This window comes from Ciconia boyciana, chromosome 5 (assembly GCF_034638445.1).
Source record: "Ciconia boyciana chromosome 5, ASM3463844v1, whole genome shotgun sequence".
Classification (NCBI taxonomy): Eukaryota; Metazoa; Chordata; class Aves; order Ciconiiformes; family Ciconiidae; genus Ciconia; species Ciconia boyciana.
Window position 1 is genome coordinate 1,888,424 of NC_132938.1, and position 18,437 is coordinate 1,906,860.

At 51.1% G+C, this 18,437-nt stretch overlaps 1 protein-coding gene across 1 annotated transcript; it reads left to right on the forward strand.

Moving 5' to 3' along the window:
* Positions 1-12,474: 12,474 nt before the first annotated feature.
* Positions 12,475-15,458, forward strand: SPR (sepiapterin reductase). Its single transcript, XM_072862810.1, has 3 exons — positions 12,475-12,811; positions 13,645-13,935; positions 14,084-15,458. Exons 1-3 carry the CDS (start codon positions 12,475-12,477, stop codon positions 14,272-14,274), a joined length of 819 nt encoding a protein of 272 aa, XP_072718911.1. The 3' UTR covers positions 14,275-15,458.
* Positions 15,459-18,437: the final 2,979 nt, after the last annotated feature.

Sequence of the window (18,437 nt, forward strand, 5' to 3'; positions counted from 1 at the left end):
TGATCCTAAAATGTCCCACCAGCTGCTGAGCTGCAGCGCGTCCCCCCCCGAGCTGCGCAACCCAAGAGACGTCTTTGCCCAAGGACACGGCAGAGCTTCCTCTGAAAGACACCACCAGCCCCCATCCGACATCCTGGGATGTCAAGGTCTCCTCGAGGTTTAACGCCGCAGCTCTGGGTGTGGCTCCCTCCTTTGGAAGCAGCTGCTTATTATTGTTATTATTTTGTGTTATGAAAACGACGCTGGAAGGGTCTTGTGTCCCAGCCACGTGTTATCGGGTGTGGTGGAGCCGTCCTTGCACGGAGATCCCACGCTCTGCCAGAGGCACGGTGGGGATGAAGAGCAGGACCGAGAGCAGGCTATGCATACCACCGAGGGCTTCTGCATTTGCTTTTGTCATTTCATCTTCTGAGATATAAATAAACTACGCTAATTGTATGAGCACGCCTCTGGCTTCCCTCACCGCTGCTTCCTAAGGTTGAAAGCTGCTGGTCTGAATATCCCCACATCATCACTTAATTAAATGAGAAGGCGATAAAAGAACTTCCCAAAACACGATGCACCATGACTGGAACAATGCAGGAGGGGCAAGGAGAGCCTGGCAAAAACTTTGTTAGTTCACGTGAAGTTCACCAGCTCTCGGACATCATGGCTACGGTTGCCAAACACGGTGTCGTGCGAGACCAGATGGATGTCACTTTGGATGTGTTAACACCAGCGAGGAAATCTGTCCTCTGACAGCAGTCACCATGGAGATCTGGTAGAAGCTTTCCGAGGACCAAGAAGCAGAGAGACACGTCAGCGGTGGAAGGAAAGCAGATAAAAATAGCAGGGCGATTTCTGAGCCCAGCAGCCTGGCACTGCCTTCCCCCGGGCTGGGTCGGGAGCTGTATCGGGGGGAAGCGCTGTGCATTTTGTGCCTGCCTCCGCCGGCTGCTCTGCAGAGGCCGGTGCCACAGGCGAGCCGGGGCATCCGTGGCAGAAGACTGGTGCTTCCAGCACCGCAGCTTACAGGGGCAATCCCCTGTGGCAAAAGACCGTGACGGCTGCTGCAAGGAGCAGGCCATCTGTGATTCAAACTGCTTTGGACTTCAGACCGTCAAGATGAGCTATCTGTGGCTACGGGAAATATATAATGTGCTGCTCGGTGCGTGATATGCACACAGCTCTGGTGTAAAATCCGTAGATACCACCATCTACCGCTGTTAGCAGCTAAGAAGATTACTGTTTTCATTCAAATTAGTAGGGGCTTGTGCTGTTGGGACCGAGCCAATACTCCTGAAGTCAGTGGTAACTATCGCGTTGTCTTCACTGAGCTTTAGAAACAGGATTAAACACCAGCAGTTGAAGAGCGAGGGACTGGCAACAATCCTTAACGGTTTTAATTACAGGATGAGAACTGCTACGAATGACACCAACGCCAGTTCAATCCTGAATGCTCGGTTAGGCGATGGTGTTATCACAAATACGGATCTCAGAAACAGGATCTGGTTTTCTCTGGTACGAGGATGCTGCTTACAGATTAGATTACAGTACAAGGGGGTTGAGCACGGAGATGGGACCTTAGAAATCAAGTAGTCATCAAATTCTGATGTTTACTTCAGTTTTACTTCAGTCTCACTCTCCTGCACCAGCAGAAAGAATGAGGACTGCTGTTTTCAGCGCCACGATGTAGTGCTTCAGCGAGAAGAGGAGCCCCGTGCCTGGAGCATGGTGTCAGTCAGCCAGCAAGACCACGTCCTGGAGAAAAGCAGAGCATTAACCTCCACAGAGCAACATGGGAAGATGCTATGAGGCACTGTAACAGTCTGTCTAAGAAGAAATGTTTGGGTTTGAATGGAATAAAAATATTTATTTTTTTTTTTATTTCCACCAAAACATCATATTTTTCTCATGGGGAGAAAAGCACCAAAACCATTTCCATAGATTCGTAAATACTCACGTCAAATGGGGAGGGAGAGGGATGTTGTTATCTCGTAGGAGGACCTTCTAAGGAGCACCAACCATAGATTTTCCACGTGTCAATTGGCTTCTAAAGCTATGGTGAAATCTTGGCATATTTTTAAGAGGAAAACTCAGTGCTGTTTTGGATGCCATAGAAAATCCCACCTGGCCTCCAACTTCAAATTCCAACTGCAGATCTCTTTTGACCCTTGCATGGTAGAGCCAAAAGTCTGCTGTGATCAAGTTTTTGGTGTTCATGTATGGTCCTGAGGTCCGGGATCAACCGACCTCTTCCTTGATCAGCTGAACAGATTGATTTCTTGGAGCTTTTCATTCTTAGGCACCTTTTCCAGCAATTTACTCATTTATGCTTTTTTTTTTTGCAAAAACGACAATATTTCAAGATTTTTCTTAGTCTGTGGGTGCCAGAAGTGGGCAGAGCAGTGGCTCCAGTAACAAGCACAAAGAGAATATAATCCATCTGCTCCTCTTCAACATTGTGTTGGTACCGTCGTGGGTACCATTAGCCACTCCCGTTGGCCACAGGGTCACACCGAGGCTGATGTCCAGCTGATTACCCACCATCACCTTCAATTCTTTTCAGGTCACTGCCGTTCGGGATAAAATTTTCCATTCTGTAAGAAAAGCTACATTCTTTGTCCCTGGACACATGGCATTTGGTCACCTTCACATGAATATTCATTGCTTGTGTCTGTCTTACCAAGCGGTCTGGGACTTGCCCTTATTATTTACTGCCACACAAACTTTGTACCATTCAAAAGCCTGTCCACAAGAAGTTTATTTATTCTTACCAGTCACTGACATAAGCATGCTGAATTTGTATTGTTCTAATTTATTAATCAAATCATCATGCAGTACCAACACAAATGCATCAAAGATGTCTGTTACCAGCTCATAATCTCATTGAAAAATGATATCGAGTTTGCCTGACAGATTCTATTTCCCTTAAAACCGTGCTGGCTGACGTTAACTCTTTTATGTTCCCTTCATTTCCTACTAATGAAGTTCCATATAATTGGTTTTTATGGGACTGACAACAGCCTGATGGAGCTTTAAAAACTCTCCCTTTTCATTACTGCCCTCTCGTTAGTGTTTTCCAGTCCTCCAGAACTTCCCCGGTGTTCCAAAACTTCCTAAAAAATCAATGTAACGGGTCAGAAACCTGGAGCAGCCTTTACACAGCCTCGTGTGCAGGTTACCTGGGGCTGCTGCTTCAACAGCCTGTCTCCATCCGCAACTGCTCGGTCGCTCTGTCACTGCTGAAATGAAAAGTCATCATCGCTGTCTACAACTTACTGTGTCACCTGGGATCTTCCCAAATTCAGGACCGTTTGTCATTCTGCCGTTTCACTAGAGTGATATCACCATCAGAATTTATTTCTTTTTTTTTAATCTTAATCTCTCTCTTATTGTGCTTATTTGGGTTTATTCATTTCGTGCTGTTACTTTGCTGAACTGTTTTCAACATCTCCCGGCTTCTCTGCTTCCTTACCCGCTTCCCCCTCTCGCTGCTGGCTTCTTCCCTTCCACCTGCCTCCACGCTCTTCCGACCGCACCTATATTCCAGTAACGACAGGCGGGCACGATGCCAAGCTGCTCTCCTATTTGGTCCCGCCAGTGTCATTCAGGAAAACATTTCACAGCGAAATGAAGGGGCTAGCAAACAGATCCAGGAATTAAAAGGAGAAAGAAAGGAACAAACAAGGCTGGATGCTGGTGATCTGGAAGACCGGCCTCCTGCAGGGACCTGGGGGCTCATCCCCCACGTCGTTAGACACTCAGATAATCTCAAACAACCTCTTTGGGCAGGTCCCTTCTTCTGGGGTGTGGACTGGAGTCCTGGAGCCCCTGTAGTTGCCTCCACACGCTCCTCCTGCATCCCCAGCCTCCGTCTGCTCCCCACCTCTCCCTTCTGCCTTCACCAAACCCCTTTGGCCGGAACCTCTCTCTCAGCCGGGCTGGGCGTCCTCAGCGTTTGCTTTCTCCTACCCAATCCCTTGAAGCCCGACAAGGAAAGGCGCATGGTATTTCTAAAGCAACAAGAACACCACGGGTGCTGACTAAGCACCCAAGTCAGCCGGTCCTGTTTGCTCTGGGTGTGCAGCAGCCCGGTTTCCTTCTTAAAGGCTGACCTTTAGCACCCTCCGCTTCAACCCCAGGGGAATAAATAAATCTCTGCTGCCCGGAGAGGTGCCTGCATTTCATTTATCCCCCTTCCTTCAGCCGCCTTCTGCATTTTTGCCACGCGGTGCCAACTGAAAGCACCCCCCGTGCACCCGTGAAATGCAATCTTGCCCTTTCCAGCGGGGAGAGCTCGGGGCTTGGCTGTCCTTTCGCGGGGAGAAGGGGAAAGGGCTGCCGCTGGGATGGAGAGGCAGAAGAAGCGAGGAGCCACGGGGAGCCGGGCTGGCTGCTCCTGGTTGTATGGAGGGTGGGAGAAGCGCTGTCAGCAGCTGCCGCTTCTGAGAAGGGCCACAGCATCCTCTGCACTGATTGCCACCATCCCACACACTTTGATGCCACCCACAGCAGCAGCAGCAGCCAGCCTGGCTTGCCAGAGACTCGGTACGGTGATTGCACCGTGGTCGTGCTGCTCTCAGCGCGGTTCTGCCTCCGGCAGGTGCCCTCGCCCAGACCTGGCTCTGCGTGGTTTATTGCCCCCGGGTGCATTCATCTGCACGGATCAGTAACCACAGGATAATCCAGTCTTCCACAACATATTTACAGAGGATAAATCCCCATTTTCTAGCCACTATGCTTAAAATCCTGTTCTGCTTTACATTTCTGGCCAAGACTGAAATAAATGTTTAAGTCTTGCTGATATTACCATGCTGTTCCCCAAATCCCTGCTTGGGACGTACCTTGATGCTTCTAATCATGACTTTTGTTTTCTCGTGCATTTTGTTGTACCTTTTTTTCTGAATACAGGAAATTAATAGCTCAGACATTAGCCAATTTAGAGCTTAAATTAATAGCTCTAAATTAATAGACTGAAATAGTGGCGAGATGGACTTCAGCCACGGAGTTCTGCCTTTCAACCTTTGTGGAGGATTTTTCAAATCTGAGTTTCTGGTTTAATTAAATACAGGGACGGGGATCTCTGGTGGCAATGCCGGGGTGAAGATCTTTTGGCAAGCTGTACTGCGATTTCTAAAGTCCTGCCAAAACCCACTGGCATGGCATGAGATAGCTTCATCTAGACAGGATTTGAAGACCAAAGAAGTGGATCCCCGCCTGAGGTTCAGAGCTGCTCCTTAGCTCTGGACTGTTCAGCTGAACCTGGGAAGCCCGTGCGGGCAGGGAGCATTGCAGTGAAGGAAAGGGCTGGTCTCCCTGTCTTTGTTCAGAAGCAGAAGGACAAACACATTCACCCTTAGGCTTGAGTGGTGCGTGATGTATTTCTCTTCCACGTACGTCAGGAAGTGGTTAGCACTGTTGCGAGCGTTGAGTTCAGCTCTCTGCCGCAGCTTGGGGCTGCGTGGCTCACCCACGACAGCAGCAGAAGGGATCATCGCTTGTGGGTAGGAGGGAGACCCCACCTCCTAGCCCGTAACGAGGGGAGATCTCCTCTCTGCACGCTCCCCTTCTCATCATGGATAGCTGCGGGAGCGAGGTTCCTGCTGTGCTGCTCAGCCCATCCTCGTTATCCTCGCTGCCGTGAAACCCAGCCAGATAGAAGCCCCGCTGCATGGGGCGAGCGATCTGCTGGCATCCGAGGCATCTTGTCCTTGGGAGGTCACACAATTAGCTGCCGAACATGATGAGATCCCACAGTTGGGGTGGCCTTTGGGCTACTAAAAACAACAAGCAGAGCTCAGGAGTGAAACCACAGTCCTCCCTTCCAGCAGCCCAGGGGTAGTCATGGCAATGATGACTACAGCCAGGGCCACCTTGTATGACTTCGAGCCCTGCCCTTCTTGGGTGGTAACGCCGGGCAGAAATACCCAGGGCTCTTCCTGAAAGCTATTGTTAACAGTCCTTTGCAGAAGGAATTTAGCACTTCCTCTCCGACATGCGTGAGCCCTGGCAGCGTTACGGCAGCTGCTGCTCGGGAGCACCAGCTCCACGGCATTCCCACCGCCTCTGCAGAGCGCAGGGTGGGTTTTCCCCCCTGGAAGCCCTCCTGCCTTCCCCTGGATTTGTGGGAGCTCTGTTATACCGTCAGAAGCTGCTGAGAGCATTGCAAACACACACGCACAATAACCCAGTGCCAACGGGATCCGTGCCACAACGACAAAGCGGCTTGGGTGGCTTCTCCGGCTAAATCCAATAGGTACAATCTCAAACGAGGGATAATTTGGGCAATTCTGATCATATGCCAGTAGATATTTAAAATCAGCCCCGCCAAGAGAAATTTACTCCCCTGGCACTTCTCTGCTGGCTTGTACCAGTGACTCTCCCTCTCCCTGCACTGTGCTGCCCAGGAGCGAAGCCCCCAGCCCCCTCGCTGTCCTCCCGGGGGTCCCTGGGCTCAGGGGTTGCCCGCAGCTCCCTCCAGATTTTAAATGCCGCTGACACCTAGTGCTGCTTCTCTCAACTACAGCCTGAGCTGCAAGGGAAGCCCTAATGCTGATGGATGAAGAGCCGGGGGTTTGGTGGCGTGCGTGGTTTCGTGATGCTCGCTCTTCTGGATCCAGCTTCATCTGCCTCCTGCTTCGTGAAGGGCGAAGAGGTGCCTACAGCGTGTTGTCCCGGCACAGGAGAGTGCCACAGGGTCTGTCCACATCAGCAATAGAGCTGTGCGGCAGGAGCAATTCTCTAAGGGGACTTCTCTAAGGATGGTGCTGAGGGCCGAGCATCCCCGCTGTGCACAGGGTGGGAGGGAAGTGGAGCTTCTTCCATCTTTTAAGAGAATGACCATTGCTGTCGCTGGTTGTGGTGCATCTCTGTTCATCTTCCCACCCAATGTCCTGGAAAGAGTTCAAACCTTCCTGCTGCCAGAGCGTGGTCCTGGTATGGGGGCTGAGACCCCGGCTGAGCAGGTCCCGCTGCCCCAGGAGGGTCTGTGACAACCTGCTCATCCTCCAAGACCCACATGCTCACCTAGGGATGAGATGATGCTCATATTGCTCAGGGGAAAAATCCCCCCCGGACCAGCTCCACCAGTCACAGGCGGCTTCCCCCACGTTGACCCGTCCCTGCTCAGGCAAAGCCTTTCGCTACCTAGGGAAGCTGTCCCTGTAGTTCAGTCCCACCTCTACAAGAGGTCATCTTCAAGGGCTTTCCCAGCTCTGTCACCTTCCCAGCCCAACTTACATCACTTCTGAAAACCCAGTGATGAGCTTTCTACAATGTACAGCCCTTCCCACTCTTCCCTATTCCATGCATTAGATGCTTTCATATTGTGTTTCTCGATGTGCTATTCAAATCCTCAGCCAAGAGCAACCATTTATGTTTTAAAACATATTCTCTTGAGAGAGCTCCAGAGCGGTCCAACCAAAATGCACTGGTTCCTCGTGATTGCATTAAAATTTTATTCTGCTCCATGGCCCTTTCCAATATTAATTTTATTTTTGCAGCTGCCGTTTCTGGAATCCTTCTTCCATGGGGAAACTTTCTTTTTGTGAACTATCCCTGCGGTCCTACAGCTGGTTTTGGATGGTGGATGAGGAGAGGAACTAGCAAGTTGCAAAAAAACACAAATATAAAAAGGCAGCCAGGAAAAAAATCAGAAGTAAAAAAAGAAAAAGAAAAAGAATAAAAAAGAAAAAGGAGGAAAAAGAAAAAGAAGAAAAATAAGAGGAAAAATAAGAGGAAGAAGAAGAAGAAGAAGAAGAAGAAGAAGAAGAAGAAGAAAAAGAAGAAGAAAAAGAAAAAGAAGAAGAAAAAGAAAAAGAAAAAGAAAAAGAAAAAGAAAAAGAAAAAGAAAAAGAAAAAGAAAAAGAAAAAGAAAAAGAAAAAGAAAAAGAGAAAAAGAAAAAGAAACAAAAAGAAAAAGAAACGGAAAAAGAAATAGAAATAGAAATAGAAATAGAAATAGAAATAGAAATAGAAATAGAAATAGAAAAAAAAGAAAAGGAAAAAAGAAAAAGAAAAAGAAGAAAAAGAGAAAGAAAAAGATGAGAAAGAGAAAGAAAGAAAAAGAAGAAAAAGAGAAAGAAAAAGTTAAAAAGTTAAAAAGTTAAAAAGAGAAAGAGAAAGAGAAAGAGAAAGAAGAAAAAGAGAAAGAGAAAGAAAAAGATAAAAAGATAAAAAAGAGAAAGATAAAGAGAAAGAAAAAGAAGAAAGAAAGAAAAAGAAAAAGATAAAAAGATAGAAAGAGAAAGAGAAAGAAGAAAAAGAGAAAGAAAAAGGAAAAAAGATAAAAAGAGAAACAAAAAGAAAAAGAAGAAAAAGAGAAAGAAAAATAAAAAGATAAAAAGAGAAAGAGAGAGAGAGAGAAAGAGAAAGAGAAAGAAAAAAAGAAAAAAGAAAAAAGAAAGAGAAAGAGAAAGAAAAAAGATAAAAAGAGAAAGAAAGAAAAAGAAAGAAAAAGAGAAAGAGAAAGAGAAAGAAGAAAAAGAAAAAGATAAAAAGAGAAAGAGAAAGAGAGAGAAAGAGAAAGAGAAAGAAAAAGAAAAAAAGAAAAAGAAGAAAAAGAGAAAGAGAAAGAGAAAGAAAAAAGATAAAAAGAGAAAGAGAAAGAAAAAGAAAGAAAAAGAGAAAGAAAAAGAAAAAGAAAGAAAAAGAAAAAGAAAAAGAAAAAGAAAGAAAAAAAGAAAAAGAAAAAGAAAAAGAAAAAGAAAAAGAAAAAGAAAAGGAAAAGAAAAAGAAAAAGAAAAAGAAAAAGAAAAAGAAAAAGAAAAAAGAAAAAGAAGAAAAAGAAAAAGAGATGCCAGGGCAGTACCTACATCCTTTACTGGATTTGGCCCTTAGTCCCCATCTCCGGCCGCTCCCTACCCTCATCGCAAAGCATCTCCTTTTCTCCCAGAGGTGCTCTGGCACCTGCACTTCCAGGGTGGCTGGAGGATAAGAAGAGTGCTGGTACCTCCCCGTCCTTGAGCACATAAAACGTGAGACTGCAGCAGGCTCTGCAACCGCTGAGCGATGCTTTCATATTCTCCAAGAAAAGTGGAATAGTCACTATCAGCGTGATTGTGTTGACTTAAAGTCAAGAAGCAAGCTGCTGTCACAGGAGCCAGAGAGCATCTGGTGTCAGAACACAGAAACACCGGGGAATTAAGTTTAACCTCTATAACTACGCAAGCAGAGCTCCTAACATCACGCTCACCCACACCAAGCCGCTTACAGAGGGTCTCCACCACGCACTGTGTCCGTCAGGCGGCAGACAAATACATCTTGGATACAGTCTTAGCAAATTTGGTCATAAATCAGATTAGCTGACAGGTCACAATCTGCATGTTTTCTTCTTATTCGTATTTTCTTCTTCTCTCGTTCTCAGCACGCAGCACGTCACCCCACAAGCCGCCCACCTGAGGTCAGGAGATGCCCTTCGCGGCATAAAGTGACATTCAACAAATCCTCAAATTGACCGACTTAAAAAGCAATCCAGGGAATAGAAAGAGAGCTGATCTGATAAGGATATGTCATAGCTCTCATGGGTTATGAAAATTCCCTTCCCTAACTATTATCTCAACCAGTCTTTATAGTACAAAAGTGTATCAACTTTGTTAATATATATTAGTTCACATTATACCCTGGAATGTAATGAGGTAGTGGAATTTTACGGGAGACTTTGGTATTGTTCATGCTTCCCTAAAACTAATGGACAGCCCAGCCCTGGAAAGACGGACTTTGCTTCTGGGAAGCTTAGAGCTGTGCATGAAGGATAAAGGATACCCCAGGACAACCAAGGTAACGCCAGCATCCCAGCCCCTCCGAAAACTCCCTGAAGCCCTCCCAGCATCGTCTGGCGTCATAGATCAGTACCTCCAGCACGACTGACTCCAGGGACATCTGGATCAATAGACAAGCAGCAAGAATGCTGCAGAAATAAGAAGTGCTTTGCAAAGTTTTACTATGATTAATAATTGGTGAGGGGGGTGTTAGTGATTAGTCCGATCGTGTTGTACCTGAATGCTTGAAGGGTGTAAGAACCCTGTGTAAAACCACGTTTGTCCCATGCTGGGACACCTCGTTGTCCCAGCATGAATAAATATTTACTCTTGTAGTTTGTGTTCCAGCCTCTGGAACAAAATTATTAGATTTACACCAAGATACGAGTTCCCCATCAGTGACAGGGATAGGATTTTGCTGCAAAGCAAGGAAAATATGTGGGTGCCGCAGCTAAAGAATCATAGAATCATTAAGGTTGGAAAAGATTTCTAAGATCATCAGTCCAACCATCACCCCAACACCTCCATGCCCACTAAACCATGTCCTGAAGTGCCACATCTACACGTTTTTTGAACTCCTCCAGGGATGGTGACTCCACCACTTCCCTGGGCAGCCTGTTCCAAGGCTGGACAACCCTTTCAGTGAAGTAAAATTTCCTAATATCCAGTCTAAACCTCTCCTGATGCAACTTGAGGCCATTTCCTCTTGTCCTATGGCTTGTTACTTGGGAGAAGAGACTGACCCCACCTCTCTACAGCCTCCTTTCAGGCAGTTGTAGAGAGCGATGAGGTCTCCCCTCAGCCTCCTTTTCTCCAGGCTGAACAACCCCAGGTCCCTCAGCCGCTCCCCATCAGCCTTGTGCTCCAGACCCTTCCCCAGCTCCGTCGCCCTTCTCTGGACACGCTCCAGCCCCTCCATGTCTCTCTTGGAGTGAGGGGCCCAACACTGAACACAGCATTCGAGGTGCGGCCAGAAATGACGTTCTTGGCACTGATGAAGCAGAGGAAGAAGTCACAGATAACAAGTCCACCCGCCCACGGTCAAGGCAGACACCAGCAAAACATGGTCTGGCCTCGGTAGATGATGTGTTTGAGCCAGAAGAGCAAACACAGCAGCGAGACCTCCCCGAGGAGCAGATGGTGAGAGAAAAAGTAATGAGTTTTTGTTCTTGTTCTACAGGAGGCTGTAGCTGTCGGGGCTCGAGCACATCAGGAGGTGACGTGGTGTCACAGGTCAGCCGTGCGAAAGCAGCACCGTGAGCACGGGAAATCATTTTGCTGAGGCTGCCATGACAAGGAGCCAAAAAGATACATCTCATCATCCTCAATTTGCCTAAATGTGCACAGTGCAAGGTGCGTCCTTGGCACAAGGCTGTTTGTCTACCGAGGAGCACAAAGGAGAGAATGAGACATCAGCAGGTATCTTAGGGATTTCTAATTTCTCTGCAGCTCTGCCCTCCAGTTCCAGCTCTGGACTGGTTTGGTCACCAGTTCCCTCCCTCTGATTTTTTATTTTTAGTGAATATTAGCACAAGCAACTTCTATCAGATAAAAAAAACCCCCTGCTTCCCAGACCCCCGCTCCTACATCTACACCCTTTGGTGCAGCCTGGTAACAGGTCAGATGGAAGATACGGCCTGCTGGAAGGAAAGTCCAGCAAAACGATGGTCGTTTCCAGCTGGCCCAGTGTTGCTTCGAGCACAGCTACGCGGGACAGGGTGCAACGTCGGGCTGGAAACCGGGGCAAGACTCGTGGTGGGTGCAGGAGATCGGAGCTGCCAAAATGGGAGGGGGGGAACTGGCAGTCACTAAAGCAAATTCTGCCATCAAGAAGCTACTTGTGAAAAAGATACACGTTTGCTGTCTTATTTTTTTGCTGATGATCTTAATTTTACCGAATGTGTAAGATTTCCTTTAGCAAAACAAATACCACTCTTGGGTTTTTGCCATACCATGAATTTTTAATGCTTTATTAGAACGCCGGAGGGTTTCAGCCCAGTCTGTGACTGCTTCGTAGAGTGAAACTCCGCTTCGGTACCTGCGGGGACCATCTGTCCTCAGGATTTAACAGCTGGGAAACCAAGCCCTGCTGCCAGCTAATTCCACGCAAACCAGGTACCCCTTGCAAAACCCCTCTTTGCAAGTTGTCTGCGTGTTCATGCACGAAGGTATTTATTTTAAAAAAAGGGGGTTAGGACTCTTGGGGATCAGACAGGGCTTGCCCTACCTAATAAACAACCAGTGCCGAGTGGCAAAAAGAGGGGAGGCAAAGGGAAAAGGGGGGAAGAGGCTTTGGCAGCCCGCGGCCCCAGAGGGGAGGCGCAGCGGTGGCAGGCAGCGAAGGGCCACGGCTGGGGAGGTGCAAGAGGGGGGGACTGACATCCGCGCTGGAACAAATGGACCGGGAAAAAAGGTATTTAAAAAAGTATTGAAAAAAAAAACCAAACCAAAACCCCAAGATAGTGGAGAAAAACGCCAGCGCAGCCGCGCTGCGTCCGGGCCGGCCCCGCCGCTCCCCGGCCCGCAGGCCCCGCCCCCGCCCAGCGGCCGGAGGAGGGCGCGCCGCCCTGGCCACGCCCACACATTCGCGTCAGCGGGGCGGCACCCAATCGGAACTGGCGGCGCGTTGGGAGCGGCCATTCACAAAGCGGCGGGGAGGGGGCGGGGATGAATGGGGCGGATCACGTGGTGAGGAGCGCTGCCACGCCCCCCCCTTCCTCCGCTCGGGGCCGGGATGGAGCCGGGGCCGGGGCCGGGGCCGGGGCCGGGGCCGGGGCGGTGGGGCCCGGCCGCCTGCGTTCTGACCGGCGCCTCCCGCGGCTTCGGCCGCAGCCTGGCGCGGCTGCTGGCTCCGCGGCTCGGCGAGGGCTCGCTGCTGGTGCTGCTGGCGCGCTCGGCGGCCCCGCTGGCCGAGCTGGCGGCCGAGCTGCGGGCTGGCGGCAGCGGGCTGAGGGTGGAGTGCCTGGCCGCCGACCTGGGCTGCGAGCAGGGGCTGCGACGGGCGGCCGCTGCCCTGCGGGAGGTGCTGCCCGCCGCCCCGCCCGGCCGCCTGCTCCTCGTCAACAACGCCGGTAACAACGCGCCCCCCCCAGGCCCTCCGCCCCCCCGGGGCAGCGGGGCTCGGCCCCCGCCGGCCCTCCCTTGGTCCTGCAGCGGCTGAGCCGAGGCTTGATCCGTGCTTTGGGTGCCAGGAACGAACCGAACCGAGTAAAGGAGCAGCAGGGATTTCACCCTGTCTGGATCTTATGGTTTCCTTAAAGTAAAGAATTCGGGGAGCAGAGCAGGGAGGGTTCGCTCCCGGGGCCACCGGGCTTTGCTGCTGGCAAGGTTTTACCCGTTACTCATGGCCCAGGACCAGTTGGCCACCCTCTGCACCCTCCGCTCGGCTCCCCGAGCACAAACCTTCCAAAAAGCTTCTAGCCCTGCCGTGGGCGTGCTTTGCTTGCAATCCTTAACGCCTGTTGGCTTTAGTGCCTTTTTTCACCCATGACCGCTATATATAAGACCACGTCTTCCAGTAGGTAATAGGCGCTACAGGAGTTTGCTCTTTTAGTGACTTGGTCCCGAAAGAGGGACATGCAGGAGAGCGCGTGGTGGCCCGTGGGGACGTTGTACTTCAGGCTGGAGGCTGGGAGCTGTTTGTGTTGGCAGAGGATCGGCAGGACGGGTCCGTGTCCCATGTCACCTCTGTTGGTTCAGCACGTGACCCAAAAGCGATGAGCAGAGCCGGGCTGTGCTGAGCTCCTCGCTCTGCTGTGAGACCCTGCTAGAGGCTGGGCCAGCAAAGCTGCTCGCTTTTGTCTGTAATAGGGTGTTGCACGTGGAAACGTGGGAGCAAAAGGGATCCGCTGTGTTGTTGAACCCATCTTTAACCACTCCAGCCTCATTTGTCCTTCATTCCTAGGCTCCCTGGGAGATGTTTCTAAATCCTTCCTCGATCTCACCAACCCAGACGAGATCAACAGCTACTTCGCCTTCAACGTCACCTCGGCGCTCTGCCTCACCTCCACCGCCCTGCAAGCCTTCGGGAAACGGCCCGGCTCGAGCAGGACGGTGGTGAACATCTCCTCGCTCTGTGCCGTGAAGCCCTTCAAGAACTGGGCGCTGTACTGCAGCGGGAAGGCTTCCCGGGACATGATGTTCCAGGTGCTGGCGCTGGAGGAGCCCGATGTCCGTGTGCTCAACTACGCCCCAGGTGAGGAGGGGAGCTCATTAATTGCTATTAATTGTCTCCTGGCTTTGTGGATAAAAGATTCTTGCAGCCGAACCAGGTACAGAGGGAAAATGAGCCCCAGCTTTTGCTTTCTCCTTATGTGGTTTCTTTTTTGTTGCTCTTTCCCTAGGTCCTCTGGACACGGACATGCAGCTCTTGGCCCGGACTAAGACCGGAGACCCTGTGATGCGTCAGTATTTCCAAAGCCTGCAGGAGAGCGGCCAGCTGATAGACTGCACCGTGTCGGCCCAGAAGCTGGTCACGCTCCTGGAGGAGGACACCTTCTGCTCCGGCGCCCATGTGGATTTCTATGACATCTGAGTTACTCTCGCCTCCAGCCTCACCTTCATGCTTTGCTTTCTGCTTCTGTCCGCCGAGCTGCGTCTTGGGTGCCTCCAGTGTGTTTGGTGACCTTGTTTGGTCAGGACCGGGACCTTTGGAAAGTCCTGGGTGCTGTGCAGCTTTCAAGAGAAGACCTCTGGGTGCCTTATCAATACTCCCAGTGCCCCGATGGGGATGGGGGGGAAGTTATTGCTTTGCTGTGCTGTAGCCATCGAGCCCCCCTGGGTACCCACCGGCAGGAGCGGGGATTTCTCAGCTGCTGGGGACGAGGGAGCAGAGGTGGCTTTTCCAAGGGAACAGGCATGGAGGCTTAAAGCTCTCCTGCGCAGGAGTGTGTGCGAGCCAAGGAGGTACCGAGCCATGCGAGGCCAGGTCAGAAACCCACCCCAGAAGGTCTCAAAGAAGCCAACAGTAGGGTTAGAGCTGCATGTCCCCGTGTCTGTCCCCGTTGCCCCGCAGGAGCTGTGTGCTCAGCACCGGAGCGAGTCACCAAAGGGTAAAAGAGCCATTCCCAGGGCCAGAGCTGGTGGCTGTCACTCCAGAGCCCTGACTCTCCGTCCCCTGTCTCACCAGTGGCTTGTCCAGGATCTCCTGCATTTCTGGGATCGTCTCGCTGTGAATTTTGTGCGTTAAGACACGGAGCAGAGCCTGTCCCTGTGGTTTTTGCACAAAGGCAGTAAATCACCAGGAGGGGGAGCTGGCCGTGGAGGAGATGGGAATTTTGGGTGCCTAGCTGGGGCCACCAGCTTACATAAACCTGTGCACAAGCACCGCACCGATTAGAGCACATCTGAGACACAGCCCTGAATTCATGCCATGCTCCTGTTTGCAGGTTCTGGGTCGAACCCTGGATCTGGGGCTTCAGCCCCTCCTGGGTTGTTCTTTTAATTATTTGTGGGGTTTTATCCTCACTTTTTCATCAGGTTCCAGGAGGCACAGGCACTCATAGACTTGCCCTTCTAGAAAGCAGCCAATCTGCAGTGTGTGTTGATGCAGGAGAGCTTCTTTGAAGTGCAGCAGCATCCCCTGCGCATCCTTGAAATGCCCGGTGTCTCTCTGCTCTCAGCGACAGCAACCTTCCTGCAGTAGTCTTCTGTCTCGGCCCTCTATTTCAAATCTTGTCTACCTGAATCTACCTGAGTCATTAAAAGTTTCGTGTCTGGTCTGGGTCTTCTGCTGTATCTTTAAAAGTGGATAAACTTTTGGGAGGGTGGGAGGAGAGGGCCTGGGTTAAGCACTGTCTTCATCCAACAAGGCACCACGCGTGCCCTCCTGGAGTCCTGATCATCCATCTCTGAGCCATTTCATTAACTCTGTGTTAACTTAATCCTGTCAAGCTCAAAAAAACCTTTCTCTCTAGCTAGTCTGCTGCTTGGTTTCATCTTCCCTCTATGCCTGGGAAACTCCTTATTAGCAAACCCCCCTCTGCTGCTCGCTACACTGGCAACGGAGTTGTTTTTCCAGGGTTTGATGCCTGGTGGTGTTTAATGTGGTCTGTGAAACCTGGATGGACCTGCTGCTGCTAAAAATCCCCCATCTCCTCCCCCTGCATCCATGTGGGCTTGTCCCATCCCCTCTTGGGCAGAAATCCTCTTTGGGGATCTGATTCTCTGCAAAAAATAACCCCAGTGCTCAGAGCTGGGGGTGCCAAGTCCTGCCCTTACAGGGTCGCAGACCACGGGCTGGCCAGAGGCTGGGCTGAAGGTGGAAGAATGCCCCCAAAAAGGCTCAAGGAGCCTCAGATTGCAGGAGGAGGTGGGCAGGTGCTGGGGGACAGGGACAACTTGGTACCAACTGGGTGGGAGATGCAGAGGGGTTCCTAAGCCAGGGTACCCAAAGAGGAGGTTCATTTTTGGACTCTGTGTACTTGGGTGAGGTCTGCCCACCCTCCAGTGGCTGGGGGTGTATCAGCAACTCTCTGTGTCTTCTTGGAGCATCTACGTCAGGGATTGTGGTATCACGGAGGTGCCACTCGAAACCAGGCACTTCTCCGACCCAAGCCTCTCCCCCAAGAGAGGATATATAGGCAGGGAATGCTGACTTTAAATAGCGAGGTGCTTATGTCCCGCTGCACACATTAATGAAATCATTAATGAAACCCTGGATCTGATTCATAGAAGCACAGAATGGTTTGGGTTGGAAGGGACTCTCAAAGATCATCCAGTCCAACCCTCTGCCATGGGCAGGGACATCTTCCACTGGACCAGGTTGCTCAAAGCCCCGTCCAACCTGGCCTTGAACGCTTCCAGGGATGGGGCATCCACAACTTCTCTGGGCAACCTGGTCCAGTGCCTCACCACCCTCATTGTAAAAAGCTTCTTCCTTATGTCCAACCTAAATCTACCCGCTTTCAGTTTAAAACCCTTGCCCCTCATCCTGTCACTACAGGCCCTGCTAAAAAGTCTCTCCGTCTTTCTTACAAGCCCCCTGTAAGTACTGAAAGACCACAATAAGGTCTGCCCAGAGCCGTCTCTTCTCCAGGCTGAACAACCCCAACTCTCTCAGCCTGTCCTCACAGCAGAGGTGTTCCAGCCCTCTGACCATCTTCATGGCCTCCTCTGGACCCGCTCCAACAGCTCCGTGTCTGTCTTGTGCTGGGACCTGGGTCACTTTTCGCTCTCTTTTCTCTCTCCCCTGGTGCCTGGAGCAGCAGTCCCACAAGCAGCAGGAGCAAAAATCAGCCTTGGTGTCACTGTCCCTTCAACCAGGAAACTCTACATCTGCTCGAAGAGGAAACCTGTTGCAAATGTCCAGCACGTACCAAGTGCGAATCCTGCGGCTGCGGTGATGTGCTGTGGCTCACGCTGCTGAGTTTTGCTGGTGAAGCAACCATGTGCTTGCAGTTCAATGGAGTAAGTTTGTCTTCAGCATGGCCACTCCACGCTTTGTGCTCCAAGCTTGTCTCTTGGATGTTTTAACTTTTAGGGGTTTCATCCCCTTGGACTCCTTGCGTGTGTGTTTAGGTGTTTGGCATCGCTCTGTAACCCCCAGGGACACGCCGAGCTTGTGAGTCCCATCTCAGGAGCAGAGCTCTGCCCGGGGAGAAGTGCCACGATGCTTTCGGGGCATCCCCTGGGTACCAGTATCCCCCTGGTACCGGCATCTCCTGCCCAGGGAGAAGGGCCAGTGATGCTTTCAGGGTATCCCCTGGGTACCAGCATCCCCTGCCCAGGGACCGGGCTCAGTTCCCATGCCCTGTAGGTCTGGCTGACATCTGTGCACCCATGGGTGCTGTGAGATGCAATGGCAAAACGATGGGAAATTGTTTTTCTTCCCTTTTCTAGCATTTTCTGTGACCAGCTGAGGGCGTACCGAGACCGGCTAAAGGACAGCAGCCAGCGCAGGGAGTCCGGAGGATGAGCAGCATCCGTGCCCCCGGACCAGCAAGGGGCTGTTCGGTGGGGCTGGGGGGGGGTGCCAGCTCAGGCTCCCCTCCTGCCTCTGCACCCCCCTCAGCGCAGGTCCCTACGACGACTGATTTATTTTATTAATTAAGGCTCCATGTCCTGGGGCCGTGGGACCATGCCCGAGGCTCAACTGGGAGAAAAAGGGGTACTAAGAAAAAGAGAATTTTTGCTCTCTCCTAATTGCAGAGGCAGGAGCTCACAGCTCACCTGGCAAAGCGTAGCCGATGGGGGTAACATGCCCGGCCTTAGGGGAGCCCCAATATTCGGGCAGTGCTCTCCATGGGCTAAGGATGAACCTGCGGCTGAAGGGAATCACCCCGAAAGGAGCCGTCACCTCCTCGTCCCAGCCAGCAGCCACGGGCTCTGTTCTCCCTGACAGGGATAAAGTGGGGCTTGTCAGGCCCAAAATCCTGCCTAGCACAAGGGGTCCCCGCAAGCGGATCTGCCCCCCTGCCAGCCTGCCTTCCCACCCTGCCTCCTGCAGTGAAATACCGCACAGGGCGTTTTACCCCTTTTTCCCCTTTTTTTTCCCTTTGCTTTTTCCTTCCCATCCCCGGACCAAAGTGCTGGGGGTCATGGCAGTCCCAGGAAGGGCTGCCCAGCCCCGCTCTCCCAGCGTGTGGCTGCAAGGGCTCCCGTGGGACAGTCAGCCCCGCCACGTTCCCCTCTTACTCTCAGCTCATTTACTTACAAGAAAAGCAATTTACTTGCTGCCAGGGGCAAAGCAGCAGGATG

Bases quoted from the DNA above. Each gene is read 5' to 3' on its own strand.
- SPR (XM_072862810.1), top strand. From the start codon at position 12,475: ATGGAGCCGGGGCCGGGGCCGGGGCCGGGGCCGGGGCCGGGGCGGTGG. The intron at 12,812-13,644 runs GTAACAACGCGC...CTTCATTCCTAG, and splicing joins GCTCCTCGTCAACAACGCCG to GCTCCCTGGGAGATGTTTCT. The intron at 13,936-14,083 runs GTGAGGAGGGGA...CTCTTTCCCTAG, and splicing joins TGTGCTCAACTACGCCCCAG to GTCCTCTGGACACGGACATG.